Genomic DNA, 18421 nt, shown 5'->3' with positions numbered 1-18421 from the left:
ACTCCCACCACCCCACAGGTACATAGCACAATCCCTCATAAATAACATATGTGGTGAAAATTAACTCTCTCTTTGAGTTTTAGAAGTTTTAGTAATAATTTACATTTTACATTGAGTAGAATCACACAAATTCCTTGGCAAATATGTTAATCTGGCCTTAAAATCTCTGGTATAAAAATGGATGTAATATCAACAATCTGTAAACAACATCAAAACTGAAAAAAAAAATTAAAACTAAGACTTGATCAGTTGCTATTTAACATCTAAATCTTCTCTTTTCAAGTGTTTTTAGTAAGCGTTAATCTGAAAAGAACTGCTCAAGAGGTCATCAATAATGCAAACCTAATTTTTCTTTTAAACAATATAACTATACATGAGATTAAGGTTCATTGGGGAAAAGAAATGTAGCAAGGACTTAGTTTGTACAAGGCATATTACAAATCTTTGGTTCTAGTCATCTATATACACTCTAAATACTATCCAAATAAAACTTTTCTAACAAAATGAAAAGATTGTCCAAAGGAACAGCAAGCTGTTTCATCTCAAGAGAAGCCTATCTCACCTCTTCATAAACTTAGAGTTTTGTTCATTTCTCAGAAGTGACTAACTTGAGCAGTCAATTTAACCCTCTAATTCCACTGTGATTCCCCTCACTGTCTGCCGCACAATTCTCATGATGATAGTTTTGAGAATTTGGTATTGGATCAACTGAAAATATCCTAACTGATATTTTTCTTTATTCTCATCACTTGTCTACTTGATATTGTATTGATTTTGAGAGGATAAATTCTGTTTTGGTCACTTATGGGAGTAAAAGGGTTAAGATCAAGACTGACTGGGCCTTTTTCAAGAGTTTCCCCAAATTGTTGAACAAATTCTATCAAAATTGACAAATCAAATTTCACATGAAGTGACCTTCATGTGATAAGCAAGAACTAGGGGCATAGATCCAGGAGATGCAAAACTGAATGTTTCATTCAAGGGAACAGTGTCTGTAGTGAGGTTGTCTACAAAGATGAGTAGATTCATAGACAGAAGGTTCTGTTGTTAAGGCCCCTACCACAATAAGTTTGTTATGCCCTTAAAGAAATAACTACCACAAGTATACCATGAAAAAATAACATAGACAGGGTGTCATTTGCAAGACAGGGTACCACGTTGGTTGTGAGTGGGGTTCATAGATTTTGATACATTCTGTGAACTTGCTGTCTTGACATTTGACTGAAGACTGATGAGTTGACCCACCGTGGTCTCCATGGTGTGTTTCTGCTGAACAAGACTGTCTTTTTCCTGTAGCTGAGTTACCAGCTCTGATGACACACCTGTAAGAAAAGGAAATCATTTGTTCCAAAAACAGAATTGCAAAGAATTTTATACTTCAATTCACTAGATCAGTAAACAGTTAATTTTTTCTTTTTTTTTGGTTGATTCTGCTACAGTTAGATTTTCCAAAATCAACTACATAATTTGTTGAATATTTTGAGAATTGGAATGCAAACAAAAGGACAAAGACCATTGATGATTTGAGCCAATCCAAAAATATATTACACACTCCAAAAACATACACTTCATTTTTCAAGAAAAGTATTTTGGGGTTTTACTGACCTTTAAGAAAATTACATAAAATCTTTTAGACTGCAGTCACTATTGTGTATATTCAACATATTTCACCACAGGACCCCTGTGCATTTTTGGAATTGTTATGGCTACCACCTACTTATCAATATCATAATAACATCAATAAGCCTCTGTGGGATAATGTTTTCTTTGACATATGAGATTTTCTATATTAGGTATGCAGAGCATTTAATAAAATATTCCCAACAGGAGGAATTAAAATGAGAAGCACTGTGTTTGCATGAGAATAATTTATCTTAGAGTCACTCAAAATACAGAAGTCACTGACACTAACCATTTATTCTCCTTTTCAGATCCTCCAACACATCCTTCAGCTCATTCAAATCACACTGCAACACTAACATGATATTTCAACCCTTAAACTTTCATGATCTTAAAATCAATTCTCCTTACTGTCTGTTATACATTTCTTATCATTTTACCTCTAAGAATTTTGGCATCAGATCAAACAATATCTTCCATCTGATATTTTCTACACCCTCGTGAACTTTCTGCTCGACAAAGTATTGATATTAGGGGATGAATTAACTCCTCAAAGACAAATCCTATGTTAAAACGGTTTAAATATCTTCTGTCAATTTATTTCATTAAGAAATCATCTTAATTTATGTGCCATTTAAGTAAGGGTCTCGATAGAGCGCAGGTTTTTATTTAACTAAAAGGAGCTGACAGCAGAAAACTATTGGTAACTGATGACCAATATGAAATATGTTTATCAAACACAACCTTTCGCGATCTTATGGAAGGGCCTCATCCATCCCTTTCGTTACCAAACCAGAGATAAATTATATTATGAATGTATTTATGGGGGGGGACGATAAATAATCACATTTAAATAAATTACAGGCTGTCGTTTACTTATCACCGTTTGAAGTTAAAGTTAGCGATCAAGCTTTAAATCATAACCACAGAATTTAAATAATTGAACGTGATTATACCCACATGTCGATTTTGTGTGCCAAATGAACTTGCTTTGTTCGCTCGCAACGGGAGACGCTGAACGTTGCTGTTCTTCTTCCGAGTCTATAGAACAAATTCGTACTTTACTAGATCGCCATTGTCCTTGTTTGCTTCGTACTTCTGCTACTCGATAAGCTTCTTTACTCTGGCTGAAGACAGAGTAGTCCGAGGCCGTTGAGAAGGACCTTGTTGTTGTGGTTGGTATTGTCCGGTTTCGATCGTTCGAAGTATCAGAGACGGGAGTCCAAAATTCTACTGAAGCCTCTCCTGCGCTAATAAAACCCTTGAGCTTATCTTTCCACGTTTTCTTCGGCTGAGGATAAAACGTGTTCTTCATGATAGTGTCCCATCTTTCCAGGCAAATTCGATGAGCAAAGGTAGCCTCCTCTGCTTTCGAAGACTCAATAATGTTTTCCCCCGAGCTGGGCAATTTCTTGCGCAAAATACATGAAATCAGCTCTTCCCCTGTCTGTTGTCCACAAATCTTGCACTCTTCGGTATCGAGACTTATTGTTTCGAATTCATCCATGACGATTCTCCAGTGTAACGAAGGTGTTCGTATAAACAAATTCCGAATGCAAATTATTACTGATTAGCGAGTTATGCTCGTTTCTTTCGTTCCTGTCGCTTCATGGGTCAGATTAGACATCTTAGGCAGCGATAGAACCTTTCAAAATGAGTACCACAGTGTTTTTGTCTATAATCTTGGGGTTAAATTCATCAACTAACCCCTTAGGATCTTCATCGTCAAATAAATAAGTCAATAACTATTAATTAAATTTTTGGCAACAAGGATGCAAGCTCTCTCGAATGACGTCACAAATGACGTACGGAGGTGCGGTTACCTGAAGAAGAATTTTTTGTTTTGGACTGGACTCTGGAAACTGGAGCAAGTTTACGAAAGAGAGTTAGAGGTTATTGAATGGTTTATAAAGAGAGCTTTAGAACTGTTACTTTAATCCCCCAGCAATTGACACACCTGAAATGAAAGAGAAGGTGATGTAGAGTATGGAGGAGGAGAGGAAGGAATTTAGTCACTCGAGCTCGTAACTATAATATTCTTAAACAACTCAAACCAAATCAAATGAAGGCACTCAACTATCGTATTCTTCTCCTCAGAGCTCACTGTCTCTTTAAGCTGGCAGGACACATTGCATATTCTATATTCGCTGTGAAGGCACTGAAAAATTGAGAAAAACCACGTCAGGTAATAGAGTGGAAGCACGCTACACTCTGAAAACGAGGACGGCCTGTTCTCGAGTTCGCGTGCGCGCAGGGTGATTTGAAGTTTTGCGTCAATCGTCATATAATCCATTGTCACGTTGACTATGACATCATTTAACCGTTAAGTCGCCTGTCAAAATATTTGAACGGTGAGGAACTTCTCAGAGAAGCTACCACACGAGCGGCAAAGAGAGAGAAAATATTTGTCTGATAGAAATCTGCAATTAACAGAAAATCCTAAAGATAATATATCCAAACTGTTATGGCAGCAAGAAACCGCAAGAATTTTAAGAGGCAACAAAACAACACAGGAGGTACTACCTTGTACTTTTTTTCGTCTATTTTCGTGCAGCATTTAGAGTAAATACATCGATTCTCATGTCATTGTGTTTCATGTAAAAGTTGAGTTTCATGATCAGTTTGATACGTTTTCTTTTCTAATGGTCCAGTTGAGGATGCACAGTGAAATTTTGACATTTATGGTAGAATATTCAAACAAGTTTAGAATACATTGAGCTCACATTCGATTTTCGACTTGTAAGTACCTATTACCTGAAAGCTTTAACGGCACAAATCTTTCTTAAGGTGAATTTTTTCTGATTGAGTAAAATTATTCACTAGCCGCAGATCTGAGTGTTTCTAAGGAAGACCTCATGACCAGTATTCGAAGGTTGGAAGCGCAGTTAGCTCAGGAGAAGTTTTTCCACGAGAAATCTAAGGCTGAACAGCAGCAAGAGATAAAGGTAAAATGTACTGAGTTTGATTCTTACTTCAGTTTTCAAACCACTCTTTCACTTCCTCAAGAGAACTGCCAGTATAATTCGGGGAAAATGCAACATCAGTCCCCATAGATTTTAACCTGGGCCTATTTGTTCGAAGGCCGATTACCGCTAACCTAGGAATTTGTCAGTATATGTATTATTTAGGGCATAAAACTTCTGGATCATTATCAGTATCTGGGCAACTGCCCACCTACCCCTCCCCTAACCCAACATTAACCCTAAATTGTTATCAATAGACTGTTGTTGAGTTAGGGAGGGGTAGGTGGGCAGTTGCCCAGATACTGATATTGATCCAAACTTCTCTACTGAATTCTCTTAATTTCTTACACCTTTAAGATTCTTAACGGAAAAGTTAAGAATTTGGAAAGACAAAAGAAAGCTCTTTGGGTCAAGTTGGAAAAGAATCCGCTTGAACAGCTGAACAAGTTGCAAAGAGAGCTCAATGATACAAAGAAAAAACTGGATGAAGCAAATCAAAAGATGGCTGTAAGTATAATGGTCCCTAGGCATATCTTTTTTTTCCAGAGATTTGCTCAAAATGGTTGAAGGTTGTAGGAGCAGAGATCGTGCAGCACCTATCTTCCAGCATCGCTTTACAGTCGTCTTTTCACGCATCAGATATAACAAATGTAACAAATTTTTATTTTTCCTTCCTTCGAAATGAATTCAAATAAAGAAAACAAAATGTTTAATGTATCTGTGACACGTAATGTAACATGACTGAATAATTTCATTATTATGTCGGAAACAGAACTTCAATAAACAGATGGAAAAGCTATTGCGATCTAATAAAGAAATCCAGAAGGCAAAGGAGAAAGTTACTGAAGAGTTTTTAGAAAAGATCCAGCAAAAGAACTCCAAGATTCATAAGCTTGAGGTCAGTTAGTTTGATTTGGGGTGGAATGGGAAATAAATCTCCATTTCCGCGTATAGCTAAAAAGCGATTTAGTGATCAGAGTCTTGATTGTCTTTCTCTGCCTTACTTTTTTCTATTGTTTTAGAGTAATTGACAATCTACTCTCGAACATCTTCTGATTTTTAGAAATTAACTTTTCATAAGATTTGTTTCTGTACGTCAAATGTTTCGTTTTCAGGTAAAAATTAGGGATTTGAAAACAACTAATTTTGATGTCCAAATTCAAGAATCTCCTGCCAAGAGTGATTCTCTGAAGGTAAAATATATAGTAGATGGGTCTCGTTTTTTTTTTATCATTTGGAATTGATCATTTCAGTAGTTACTGCTTACTACTTTGTTATTGCCGTTACTGCTTCAGGGGTCTGGGGAGAGGAAAAAGGAAAGCACGCTGGGAACGATGGGAAGATCAAGGAAGAGGAAAGCCTCCTGAAATTCTTCACTTTTTCTGTTGCCCCCTCCGCGCACTCTTTTCCATTCATAATTCAGACATGTCATGAAAAATGTTGTCGTTTCATCTATGATCTTAATCTTAAGACCATATTTTCACGCGTAAATGCACATGGTGTGATAAATTCAAACTTGACATTGTAGAATTCCTCCGAGACCGTGTGTCTTTTTGGATGTAATGAATAGAAAGAGTAAGTTTCTAAAGAAACTGTAGTGCTGCGTTGGTAGGAGAATAAAACAGAGTAATTTAGTATTATCACCCGAGTTGATAATGTAAATTGAAGGGCTAACGCTCGAATCGTCAGCTTTTAAACTCGTTACGGTAGCCAGTTTACGTTATCAACTCAGTTGATAATTGTTTTTGGATGTAAGCTTGCATCTTATGTTGTTAATGAATAATGTCTTGTTGCTTAGTTACGTGACACTACCGAGAAGTCAGAAAATTGGGAAGAAGATCTAGAGATTCAACGAGAGGAAGAAAAAGAACAAAAAGTGAGCGATGTATATGTAATATGTAAAAATTAAATTAGATTCAATCAGATTAAAATCAAATTGTTCACTCCGACCAATCAGAATAGAGAAAAATATTACCTTCGTATGGAGCCAGTGGCGCGAATTTCTTTAGCCAATCAGAAAGGGCAGCAAAGCAAAATGAAAATCATACAAATTTTATATCACGTTCAACCCTTGGTTTCCAATGACGGACTACTTGATAACAGCCTCATGGCCAATTGGGTGTATCGCTTTTATTTTTCACCACATTTCTACATTTTTTTTTCATTTATGCATTTTTAACGCCATCAAGCATTAAACATTGTTTCACAGGGTCCATTCGCTCGGAATCTTGACAATCATTTCTCGTGTTCAGTTTGGCGTCATTTACACAATACTCACTGCGCTTTTCAAACAGGAACTTCAAATCATATTCATGTGTGTTTTATTGCATCTTTCACAATTCAAAGGTGACATCCGAAAGATATGAAAAAACTCAGACAGAGCCTGTGGAAACTTGCACTGTGAACTTCTTTCCATCTATTCACACTGCGGTTGCTAAAAACAAGGAAGGTCATGATTCCAGTCAGCAAGCTCATCAAGGGAACGAGACGACCTCGATGAATTACTGGGCAAGTTCATGCGCAAGCCCAGAGGAACAACCTCCACCAAGTGAGGAAAACATTCTAGAGAACAATGGCGAGGATATCGCGCACGATTCTGTTGAAAAAATTGACGAGTGGACTATGACAGACAGAAATGAGAATAGGAAAAGTAACTGCGCGGAAGATCACATTTCCTCGACAACCTCTGGCACGAATCAACAAGAGCGCACCGCCAACTGCAATAGTACATACATGAGGCGTCTTAGGAATTTATATACAAAGATGGGCCTCGGATCGAAGGCAAATGCGGCTGAAGACATCGCTGGAGCATGCTTACAAGTTCCTGTGGAGTACTTAAAGATGATGACTGCAAATAAACGACCTCCACCCGGCTTTCACCCTAACGATATTGGTTTCACTCCCATGGCGAGTTTATCAAATAACATCTTGTACTTTGTTCCAGTACAAACTGTTAACAACTTTCATTAAGTAAAAGAAATCGAGATAAGAAGCTTGTTAAGTTGATAATATTGTTACAAAGTTTTCCTTTGTACTTAAAGATCTGCAGTCTGTTTTGTAATGACTATATAGGGAAATAAAACTTGCATTTACTTCCGTTTGAATGATGTGGTTTTGTGTAATTTTTACGGTTATTTAATTTCTCTTTGAACGGGGCTGTTAAGTCGAATCATTCATTTCTGATGTAAATTCTAGGCATCTATTGTGATCAACCGAAATGCCCTGCACCCTAAGTAGCAAATGAAGTCTGTCATCGTAAATATTTTCATTTGAAACACAGGGTCTTCGACAATGGAGTGGATTAACCTCGATGTTTTTTCGCAAGGACGCATTTCGATTTAGTGTCGCTTTAACCTGAATTTTTTTCAGGTGCCTTTTCCTGAAATTTTTCATCAGTTCATTGGTGAGGATGATTTCGTAAATAAATTTACTTATTTACTATTACGTTATTAACTTGTGCATAGTAGACATATGTGAGCATCATTTGCCTCTTTCTTTTCTTTTTTCACCTCGCTTTTTTTAAACCCATCATCCTAAATGAAGAGCACACTCCGAGCATATGATCTGTCCGGTAGGAAGAAGTCGAACCAAAGAAGAGAGAATCCACAATAAGAAACAAGTCTGTTATGAAACCCAACTGGAAAACGGCACAGCGAACCTTGCACTTCTTTCACACAAGGTAAGTATTAATAGCAAAATAATTTGACATGATTTCTGAACAAAACATCTTTAATTGAAAAGTTCCACGTTTCACTCCCTATGCATTTTGTAATAATTATGATATAAAGAAAAAAAACATTTTTGCGAATTTAATTATAATCTGTACATTTATAACAAATGAGTGAATGTTTCTATCCATAACATGACTGCATTACTCCTGTGAGATATATTACATAGGCAAAAGGGGTCAAATCATCTGCTTGTTAATCCTTTAATTCCCAAGATCTGATTGTTAATTCTCCCCTATAGCTGCTACACATTTTCAGTTATGAGAACTTAGTTCTAGATCAAGATAGCAGCTTCTACCCGATAAGGTTGAATATTCTCATTATCTCTTTGCTGAAGAATGTATGGATATTTTAGGGAGAAGTTTTATGTTCATCACTTCTGGGAGTTAAAGGGTTCATCAAAACCATCAGGAAGATGGTTGTATCTTGCTTGATTAACATAAATAATTATCACTTAGAGGGCTGGTTACTTAAGCAAACCTTAGTCGTTGTTTAACAAAACCATGCTCTAAACTATCTTTAATTTAGCCTAACCTTTTATCTGAACATTCATTTTTATGAACAGTGTCAAGAGGACTGAAAGTCAACAGTGGAAGGACATTATTTTATTAACCCTTTAACTCCCAAGATCTCATTAGTAATTCTCCTTACTATCTCCTATACGGTTCTTCTGATGTTAGTTTGGAGGATTTAGTATTAGATCATCTTATAATCCCCTAACTGATATTTCTCTTTATTCTCATAACTTGCCTGCTTGATATTGTTTTGATATTGTAAGGAGAAATTCCTTTTTTTGGTCACTTATGGGAGTTAAAGGGTTAAATCAACCCTCTTCTAGAGAATACTTGAGGTCCATTGTTTGCATGGAACTGCAATTTGTGTTAGACCTTGTTTAAATAACTGGTTAACAATCTTTTTGTGATTCCATTTGTGTTTTACATGACTGTTGATTACAGTCACTTATTGACTTACCACATTAAATCAACCATTTTTAATGATTGTTATAAAATACAAAAAGACAGCTTAATTGGTTATGTCAGATCGCCAGGGCAACAACATTAAACACAAAATGTTGGATACAAAAACTGCTTTCATCATTCTGGTTTTTGGAATTCAGAAACGGCCACTGGTTCACATGCAATACTCAAATGATAACCAATATCTAGCCAGCTTATTTGTTTGATTATCTACTTCTGCTTAGGGTTAAAATTAAAAAGGTTAATTACAATGTCAACTTTTAATGAAAGAAAAAATTTCAATAAAAATGGCCTACACAGCAGACATAAGCTGCTAAGACAAAGGGGAAAAATACAAGAAGAAAATGTAGGCAAGAACATTGAAATTTTGATTCATTCATTTTCCTTTTTTATGAACAACTTTCTTTTCCTCTGCTCCTCCTGAAATTTTACTCACTTCTTCACACTTACCTTGTGGCATGTTTAACAATCTCTGCTCGGCAGCCACAAAAGGTAGGCTCTTAAAATATAATGGAGGTATTTTGACATTAATCCTTTCGCTTTTGTTTAGACATTGAAAGACATAATGTCCCTCCATGACCCCTGTGGGAGTAGAAAATGTTGTACAACTAATGTACTCATGGAGTGCCCCTGGGGTCATTACTGGAAACTCTCCAACCACACCATCCCCATGGACTTCTTCTTTGATTCCATTTGCATCAGTAATGTACCAGTGACGTGTTGTGAGCTGACATTTATTTATAAACTGAAATGTGAAAAGGCCAAAGATCTGTTAGTGTAAGGAAAGAAGTTTCTTTGATGCCCACTATAAATAAATGTCTAGTTTCTGTGGCGTGAAGCTACTGATAATCATCACCTGTAATATGTTTGCAAAACAAATGTTTTTTAACCTTTAACTCCCAAGACCTAATTGTTAATTCTCCCCTCTAGCTGCAAGAAATTTCCTTGTAAATTAGTTTAAAAACTTCTAATTGATAAGTTTGAGAATTCTTATTACCTCTTTGCTGAAGAATGTAAGGATAACATAATAAGAAGTTACATGTTAATCACTTTTAGAAGTTGAGTGGTTTAAATATCGTCAAATCAAAGTCATGATGGTAACTGCTTTGTGGTAGTTGTACACAACATGATAAACATTTTTAAAACCTTGTGACATGGAAGGCATGAGTCAGTGACAAATTTGCATGATGTTTTTCGCATGTAGCAAGCAACAATAGAGAATGATGTCTGTGATTTTAAGGAAAAATTCTTAAATTTAAAGTGCCTTTTACAACTTGTAACCTACCTCAGAACACTTGGGATCCATGGAAATTGATATGCGATATGTGAAGAAAAACAGGGGAGGTTTGACACTACTTAGCTCTGGAAGAAATGCAGTAGTCGTGGTAACTGTGATTCCTTGGGTTGTCGCAGAGGCAGAAAATAAGAACTTGTAAATTTCTTTGTTAATTACTGGGAAGCAGTTCCGAGACAACTGATCTGCATAGTTACACAGCCAGCTTTCAAAATTGCTTCCACTCAGAAAATGGTGCATTCTCATTGGAGAAATGTCAAAATTGTCAGCACTGCGATCTGGGCTTGGCCAGAACAAATCTCCCGGATTACGCCCTTCTTCATTTGTCAATGCCATAAATTGTCCATTTCCAGTATTCACACATAAGGAAACAGGAATACAGTTCCTCAGCCCATCACGGCTCTGGAGTGCTCCAGCAGCTATGCCAAGCTCCAGAAGAGATTCACTTTGGTAGTGATTGGAAATTGCCATGGATCCAATCAGCCCTGGACAGACGAGCTGCTGTCCGTTGTGGATACGAATTGAACATCTCAGTTCATTTGGAAGACTACAACCTGCAGGACAAATAGGTTTTCAAGTTGGCCTTTTTTATCTGTTAATAAGTTTCAAAGTAGAGAGGAAATTTGAACTTGTAGGAGAAAAGGTTACCAAGGACACAATACGGATTCATGGAATGACGTGCAAGACAGGGAACTCACTCATTTAAATTGTGCCAGGCATTCCGCAATCTTTCCATGAAACTTTGCCTAAAATGGCACACTAGCCACCGATTTTTTTGTTGGTTACTACCTCTTACTGACAGCATGAAGTTCTCTCCAATGGACATACAATACTGAGTTTCTTCTTATAGTTGTCGTTGTCCAGCTTTGCTAACGATCAACGATATAAAATCTCATATGTTGTCATCTGAATTAAAAATCATTGTTGGATGACCGTGTACAAAAAAAGAGGGGAAAAAAAAGAGAGACAAGAAAATGAACAAGATGAGAACCATTCTGATTATTGACTTTAAAAATATGACTTCAAACTCTGTAAAAGCTGCTGTAAATTTAATAACTAAATTATGAATACTCACCATTGAGTTTGTTAGCTTCGGTTTCGCGAATTTCTTCTTCTGACAATCCATCGTTCAAAGATGCATAAATATTAGGACAGTGAAGCTTTGTAAAGTCTTCAATGATGTTCCAAGCTTTTCTTATGGTTGCATAACAAGATTCATAGCGACCCCATTTCGCTTTCCATTCCACAAACAACTGCTTCCATGTTACTCCCGGCGGGCATTCTCCGACCAACCACACTTCATTACACCATGATTTCCACACAGGAAGATCGGAGACAACTTGATTGAATCGCGAACAAACCTGAGAGCAACTAAACAAGTCTTTCCTATCCAAGAACGACAGAACATTCACCAAAGGAATAGCAGGCAATGAGGCCAAGTATGAGCATTTGGCTGCCATGTTGTCTTAGAGTCATGATCCCACGGGAGCGGAGTAAAGGGGGGGGGGAAGGTAGTTGTAAGAAAAGGGTAGTACCTTTGCTAATTTCGCTATCAAAATTATCAGTCGACACTTTCAAATTGTCTTTTCCTATTCTCTTATGTAGGTAAATTTTTTTTCGTTAAATTGGCACCACACCTGGCTGAATCTTTTCAGTCGCACTCTCACAATTAAAAGAAAAAAAAATCATATATAGGGGTGGGGTGGGAGAAAAGCGGTATTCGTCAATATTTTTGGCCCAGTCTACTCCAGTAAGTTCGTTTTTTGTATGTGTTTGAAACTCGATCACTGACATGTCTGTCTACGTGTTTTCAAAAGTTACACATTAATTTAATACGAACTGCGAGTCGAACCGTTGGCAAATGAAATCGTTGCTGTCAAACCGACTTCTACGAGAGGTGATGACTAGTCGTGTATATTCAGCGTGAATTCTCTCTCTTACAGGTATTGAAAATATTTTTTGCTAATATGAATGAGTAATGCCATTGTCGTTAATAATACATTGGTCAGCTTGATATTTTGATTTCTGGTTAAGGTTGTTCGTGAAGAGTCTAACACAGTTAACAGAGGAGATACGCTCTTTTTTGAATTCATCGCAAACAGTACTTAAAAAATCACATTCAAGAAGCTCGTTAGGGGAGAATTAGATAATTTAATGGAGATATTGCGATGGCGAAATTTTTGATGCTCTGCTTACGTACAATATTTTCAATTTTACGAATTTCAGCCCGATTTGAGTGGTTTTGAGTGTATTTTAGTGAAGTGTATACTGTATTGTAAAAATGTAATGCTAGAGTCGATTGGAGGTCATGTTTTGTTTATTTTCTGCCTATATGAGTTAAAGCGACGTGTCATTAACTGCCTATTCAGATTTCTATTTAATTAAACTATCATTGCTCATGGAGGAACGAAAATGAAGCAAGGAAGAAATGAAAAGGAAGAAGAGATTAATTTAAGAAGAAATATGATCTGTATGAGGAAATGTAGGGAAAGGTTTCCTTCTAGCCCCATACTAATCGAGAACAAAGCCCTGGTCCCAAAGGTGATCTAAAGTCTTTTTTCTCCATTGTTCTTTTATCGAGAGCCGTATGTATCGAGGAAGTATGAAGTTATACGGAAATCTTGTCAAAGTATCTCATTTAGTCTCCCCTTTCACTTCCTTGATCTTAGCTGTAAAAGAACAATTGTAAGGCCTTTTTAGTTGTGATAAACTGTGACGGTGACCTAATCTCATCAATAGTGTGTTTTGAGTAAAAGGGGAAGCAGTAGCCTTCAAGCATCTAAATTAATCTTTATTGTTTAAAATCGATCTGAGGTCTAATAGCGGTCAAATCTGAAGGGTGCATAAATTTTTCCCAATTATGGAATTAAGGGTGCAAGCGGTATTTTGTTTAGTGAAGCTTATGGTTGCTTGCAAAGAGACTGCTATAGATCAAGAACACAAGCTATACAATAACTTAGTCAATCTTTGGGTGTAAAAGTTAATTACTGCTGACAGAGTGTGGCATAGAAAGGGTTATTTACTTCAATAACTCTAAAGCCAGTCTTCCTTAAATTGCTTCCTCTCCACTGTAACTCTTAATCTAACACTATCTTGCAAATCATACTTTATGCTGGAAAATTTTAGCAATATCTGATTTAAAAAAGAATAGGCTTGGTCTATCAGAGACAAAAGGGTTGGGACGGGGACTGTACCCCTTTTCTCCTAACTGTTGACAGTGAGTAAATTGTGCTCCATTTGACAAATTTTACACTTTATATTTCATCTTCCTACTCTTCCCCCTTACCAAAAAAAACTTGTATTTTTGTTACCAAAACTTGCTATGTTGGTGTAGAATAGTTGATGGAGAGGAAGGAAGGTTTTTGCTTTGAAAAATTAATGTAATGCAAAGTTTTTTTTGTCACTGATTATAGCTTTGAGACATTGTCAAATTTAGCAGTTCAATAGTAATCTTTAAGACGTAAGGCGGATGAAACTCTCTCCTTGATGAAATAGGGAATAGTAAGTTGCTGGCTACTTTTAAATAAAATCTCAAAACTTCCTTCCCTAAAGGTTGGGTTACATTTTCTTTCCTTAGAATTAATTGATTGTAAGTTCTAAATGATGTTATTATTATTATTATAGCGGAGCTTGCAGAGTGTGGCCTTATAATTACACAAAATAGTAGTAACCCATCAAGCTGAAAAAATTTGGATGTACGACTGTATGACCAACCATACAAGGTGCTACTTTTAGCATGCAGGGCCAACTGTACCATGGGCACTATCTGATAATCAGTCCTCTACAAGGACATGGAGAAGTTGCAAATGGAAATCCATTAATATTACCACGCACTTTATTCATAGCAGGGGCTTTAGTTTTGCTAAAGAGACGTGCAAGAAAAAAAAAAATGCAAGCTCCACTTTTAGGCTTGCCTAAATCTATATATTATTTTTAAAATTTATGAATACCTCGAAGCATTATTGGATTGTGTCTAGAAACTGTGCAATACATGTACAATACAATTCTGTTATTAATAACTACAACTAACTATGAGTTCTTGAAATTACTTTCAGGTTTGATTGTAGACTAAAGAGCTTATGGCAATATGACATTGAGTAATATTTACAAACCAGAAGCAAACAAGTTTTCACATCTTGGAAGTGAAGAGGATGATGATTCTGATGACCTCGATGATGAAATTGATGATGGCTATGGGACGGCATTACTTAGCCCAACAAGAAATGTACAAAAACAGTTAATGCCTCCAAACAGGACTACAAAAATCAGGAGAGCACATTCAAAACCTTGGTGCACAACCAGAGCTTGTTTTGTTTTCTTTCTTTGGCTGGCATTTTTTTCTATTTGCATTACTGGACTTGTGTTGCTCATTCTACAAGCAATTGAATCAAAATCCAAGGATTCTGATGCCCATTTTGTGAAGAAGGTTCTTACAGATAAACAAGATGGCTTCTTGAATGACGAGAATAATTTTGCTCCATGTGATGAGCTTGAAGCCACCAAGGTGTGGCATGCAACAATGCCAAAACTTATGACAGAAACTGCAGTGCGACTCAATGATGTGAATGAAGATGGAGTTGATGACCTCATGGTTGGCTTTTCAACTGGTGTAGATGGCTACAATGCACCAAAGATATCATGTGATCTGTATTTTAATGGCACCTATCCCTGTTATGGTGGCCTTATGGCTCTTGATGGAAAAACTGGCAAACAGTTATGGAGACATTATACCATGCATGAAATCTATTCAGTAAACTGTAATGGTGATTTAGACATGGATGGTGTCCGAGATTGTTTGATATCTGGAAGGGCAGGAGTTTTTCAAGCCATCAGTGGTAAAAGAGGAGAGCTTATTTGGAATTTTGGACCACAGGAATCTAGAGATACCAACATGAACTTGTACACAGCTCAGTTCATCAGAGATTTGAATGGAGATGGGGTGATGGAAGTTCTTGTCACACATGGGGGGGATCCTTTGGCGTAAGTTGATGATATTGCTCTTGAGTTTTCTCAATATACATATATTCATTAACAAACCATTGCTAATACCCATTTATAATCCTGAGAAACGAGTAATTTGCCATCAGGATGGTCATAATCTTCTCAATCATGTGGAAACCAGGCTAAAGAAAATGGTTCTCCTGCCAAAATTTCAAAACGATATTTTGGAATTTGGAATTCTCCCCCTCCCCGAATTCCCCCCCAAAATAGGAATTTCTTGGTTGTCGATATTTGTAAGGTGCTGTTAATTAATTCATTTATTTGTAGCTTTTTTTTTTTCTTGGGGACAGTGTTCTCTAATTTAATATTTTTAAAAATGAAATCATTAGCAACTGAAGATAAGACATAGTGAATTATGTGCTTTTATTGTTTCCCAGCGAGCCCAACAGTCCTGAGCGTCTGGTTGGACGTCTTTTAATATTCTCTGGCAAAACTGGAGAGGTGTTAAGATGGGTGAGAACTCCAGATGAAAGAGAAACTTACTTTTCTCCTGTTATATACACAAAAAAAGATTCTACCGAGCTTGTGCTGTTTGGTACAGGTGGAGAGACACACCCAGGAGGGCTCTATGTTGTGCCACTGATAGATCTCTTCCATGGCTTGATTGAAAACTCTAAGCTTATCTATAAAGATGATTATAAAGGTATGAAAAAAATCTAAGTGTAGATTCTACAGACCTACAACCTTGGATTTTTATGTTGGAAATCATCCTGCACCCCCAACCCATTCAATGTTGGAAATAAAATGCAATCAAAGAGAAGACAACATGTATAATTTTTAAATGGGGGAAGCAAACAGTTGTGTTCAAAGTTGGAGCTTGCTTATCAGGTGGCTTTTTATCAGCCTGCCACTTTGAATCTCTTGTTTTCTCCCCCTGCCCCTTCCCCTTCCCCCACCCTCCTGTCCCACTCCTGCATTGATCTGCTCTTTCTGTTGGCTGTTTGCCAAGAGAAGTGTGCATGGTGCCTCATCATGGAAACCAATTGTGACTCCAGACAGTGGTAAAGTTATGCACCATTCACTTGGTAAAACTGAAAATTATATTTGGAACATCAAATGGCATCTACTGGGTATTATTCCATTTGGAATATTTTGCACTTCATTCTCAGGGAATTCGCCTCTTGCAAGGCCAATCTCAGGTTTCAAATATTTGCACGAAATCTTTAACCAGGTGGTTTTATGTAATGAACACATTGCCACTCTTGTCTTATGCTTGATGTACGTTGGTGACCAACTGAGTTAATACCACCAGCTGACTAAATTTTTAAATGCTTAAACAGGAAATAAAACAACAGCTGTATGTGTGGTCAACTTTTGTATGCGTGGTCACTGTTTGTCCCCTTTGGCAAGTCTGATTTTCTAAATGTCCACAAATCACCCAAGGCCATGGCTTAATGTCTTTCCTCAAAAGAGAAATATTTCTGTTTTTTGAATTTAAATTTTCCTTTCATATTTAGGGGTGATGAATCCTCCTGTTCTTGTGGATTTGAACAATGATGGAACTGTTGACATCACCATGGCAATGTACAACACAACTGTCATTGCTTTTGATGGAGAAAACTACAAGAGGTTGTGGCATTTTGTATTCCCATCAAGTGAATCGTATACGTAAGTTCATACATTAATTTTCAGCTTAGAGTTAGAAGTTGTTGGGTATTGCATCTTTTTGCCATATTACACTAAACAATGTGATATGTCTAGAAATCTCAGTTCACCTTTTAAAATTTATCAAGAACAAACTGACAGAAATCACTGTCCAAATCTTTTAATTCCTTGTACTTGAGGCTGATACTGATACCTTGGCTTCTCATTGGCTCTTTTGGATGTTTCTCTGTGTCCTGCTTGGCCATTGTGATTACTTGAGTCAGGTTTTCATTGTACAAAAGTCCATTAAAAAAATGCTACAAATTTAATACATATTCTCTCTTTGATATTATGAAAGGTCACCAGCAGCAGGTTTCTTCAATAAGGATAACACAGCCGACTTTTTGGTGAGGTACAACTATGGATCAGGATTTCCGGTTTATTTTTACTCAAATGTGAGTGGGTTTAAATAATTATGCATGGTCGAGTTGAACAGTGTGAGCAGCTTTGGACCTTTATTTTTAAGACAACGCATCATTACCCAAGGGAAGGTACTCGCTCAAATGCACTCTTGGGGTCTTGTCTCGAATTTGTTTTTCTACAAAACCCCAAACCTTGTATTCTTTCTAACAATGCTGTACCACTGAGCTTTAGAAAACTGCGTGAAGAACTGCTTTTGATAACTTCTGCATGCCAGTGAGTGTTAAGTTGTATTGTATTTTGACTTGCTCAAAATGTCCCAGTAGGAACATTTGAAAATATAGGGTTTATTTCCTTGTTAATTTCTCAGCTGCTTGATTGAAAAGTAGCCAAGATTATTTTTTAGAAGAAATCTCAGCCATCTGAACAAACAGTTTTCATTCTTCAAGGTACCATGTCACCCTCCCCCACCTTGAATGAGAAATTTTCTAATGAGATGCTGTTGTATGGCACCCCTCCTTTCAAAAAGCCCCCTATCCTCTCCGTGAGACAGTATAATTTTTGAAATAACTTTTGACCAACAGGTGACAGTAATCGATGGCAAAACAGGCAAGCCGTTAGTCACACCTTTCTTGAAGTCATCATCAAGGTGCAACACGTCTCCCCTGACAGCCAGCATGCAGGGGCTTGGTAACGACCTGTTTATATACTGGGTTTCAGACTGTCTCGGCCACGAGGGCGAGGGAGGAACTTTGAGTTTGTGGAAGGAAGAACGTCCATGAGCTAAAGCAGAGCTGACACTTGCAAGCTGCGATATAATGCAAAGAGCTTTAG

General features: G+C 37.0%; 4 protein-coding genes across 4 annotated transcripts in view; 2 read left to right on the top strand and 2 right to left on the bottom strand.

The window, feature by feature from the left end:
• Positions 1-332: 332 nt before the first annotated feature.
• LOC131789537 (uncharacterized) lies at positions 333-3401 on the bottom strand. Its single transcript, XM_059106723.2, has 3 exons — positions 2581-3401; positions 1913-1975; positions 333-1322 (listed from the first exon to the last, which is right to left on the bottom strand). The coding sequence occupies exons 1-3, from the start codon at positions 3125-3127 to the stop codon at positions 1135-1137; spliced, it is 798 nt and encodes a 265-aa protein (XP_058962706.1). The 5' UTR covers positions 3128-3401; the 3' UTR covers positions 333-1134.
• A 683-nt stretch (positions 3402-4084) lies between these two features.
• LOC131789456 (golgin subfamily A member 6-like protein 25) lies at positions 4085-7553 on the top strand. Its single transcript, XM_059106606.2, has 7 exons — positions 4085-4136; positions 4444-4565; positions 4941-5090; positions 5356-5481; positions 5699-5776; positions 6382-6459; positions 6930-7553. The coding sequence occupies exons 1-7, from the start codon at positions 4085-4087 to the stop codon at positions 7551-7553; spliced, it is 1230 nt and encodes a 409-aa protein (XP_058962589.2).
• A 763-nt stretch (positions 7554-8316) lies between these two features.
• On the bottom strand, positions 8317-12169 carry LOC131782386 (F-box only protein 3). Its single transcript, XM_059099152.2, has 3 exons — positions 11658-12169; positions 10574-11136; positions 8317-10033 (listed from the first exon to the last, which is right to left on the bottom strand). The coding sequence occupies exons 1-3, from the start codon at positions 12040-12042 to the stop codon at positions 9665-9667; spliced, it is 1317 nt and encodes a 438-aa protein (XP_058955135.1). The 5' UTR covers positions 12043-12169; the 3' UTR covers positions 8317-9664.
• A 190-nt stretch (positions 12170-12359) lies between these two features.
• The window catches only part of LOC136281972 (protein FAM234B-like), a 9843-nt gene continuing 3781 nt past the window's right edge, over positions 12360-18421 (top strand). Inside the window, 7 exon segments of the mRNA XM_066169006.1 lie at positions 12360-12525; positions 14638-15562; positions 15961-16226; positions 17041-17191; positions 17526-17622; positions 18172-18334; positions 18337-18414. Of these exon segments, the coding sequence (XP_066025103.1) occupies positions 14670-15562; positions 15961-16226; positions 17041-17191; positions 17526-17622; positions 18172-18334; positions 18337-18414 (1648 nt within the window). The 5' untranslated portion in view covers positions 12360-12525; positions 14638-14669.

Source organism: Pocillopora verrucosa, chromosome 6, assembly GCF_036669915.1.
Source record: "Pocillopora verrucosa isolate sample1 chromosome 6, ASM3666991v2, whole genome shotgun sequence".
Lineage (NCBI taxonomy): Eukaryota > Metazoa > Cnidaria > Anthozoa > Scleractinia > Pocilloporidae > Pocillopora > Pocillopora verrucosa.
This window is presented reverse-complemented; position numbering and strand designations above follow the sequence as displayed.

What these genes read in the sequence shown, in the direction of transcription:
- LOC131782386 (XM_059099152.2), bottom strand. Translation starts at nt 12,042, where the DNA reads ATGGCAGCCAAATGCTCATACTTGGCCTCATTGCCTGCTATTCCTTTG. An exon ending in CGAAGCTAACAAACTCAATG is followed by an intron (nt 11,137 to 11,657) that starts GTGAGTATTCAT and finishes TTTGTCCTGCAG; the next exon opens with GTTGTAGTCTTCCAAATGAA. An exon ending in TGGATCCCAAGTGTTCTGAG is followed by an intron (nt 10,034 to 10,573) that starts GTAGGTTACAAG and finishes TTCACATTTCAG; the next exon opens with TTTATAAATAAATGTCAGCT.
- LOC131789537 (XM_059106723.2), bottom strand. Translation starts at nt 3,127, where the DNA reads ATGGATGAATTCGAAACAATAAGTCTCGATACCGAAGAGTGCAAGATT. An exon ending in TTGGCACACAAAATCGACAT is followed by an intron (nt 1,976 to 2,580) that starts GTGGGTATAATC and finishes ATATCATGTTAG; the next exon opens with TGTTGCAGTGTGATTTGAAT. An exon ending in TCTGAAAAGGAGAATAAATG is followed by an intron (nt 1,323 to 1,912) that starts GTTAGTGTCAGT and finishes CTTTTCTTACAG; the next exon opens with GTGTGTCATCAGAGCTGGTA.
- LOC131789456 (XM_059106606.2), top strand. Translation starts at nt 4,085, where the DNA reads ATGGCAGCAAGAAACCGCAAGAATTTTAAGAGGCAACAAAACAACACA. An exon ending in GCAACAAAACAACACAGGAG is followed by an intron (nt 4,137 to 4,443) that starts GTACTACCTTGT and finishes ATTATTCACTAG; the next exon opens with CCGCAGATCTGAGTGTTTCT. An exon ending in CCAAGATTCATAAGCTTGAG is followed by an intron (nt 5,482 to 5,698) that starts GTCAGTTAGTTT and finishes TTTCGTTTTCAG; the next exon opens with GTAAAAATTAGGGATTTGAA.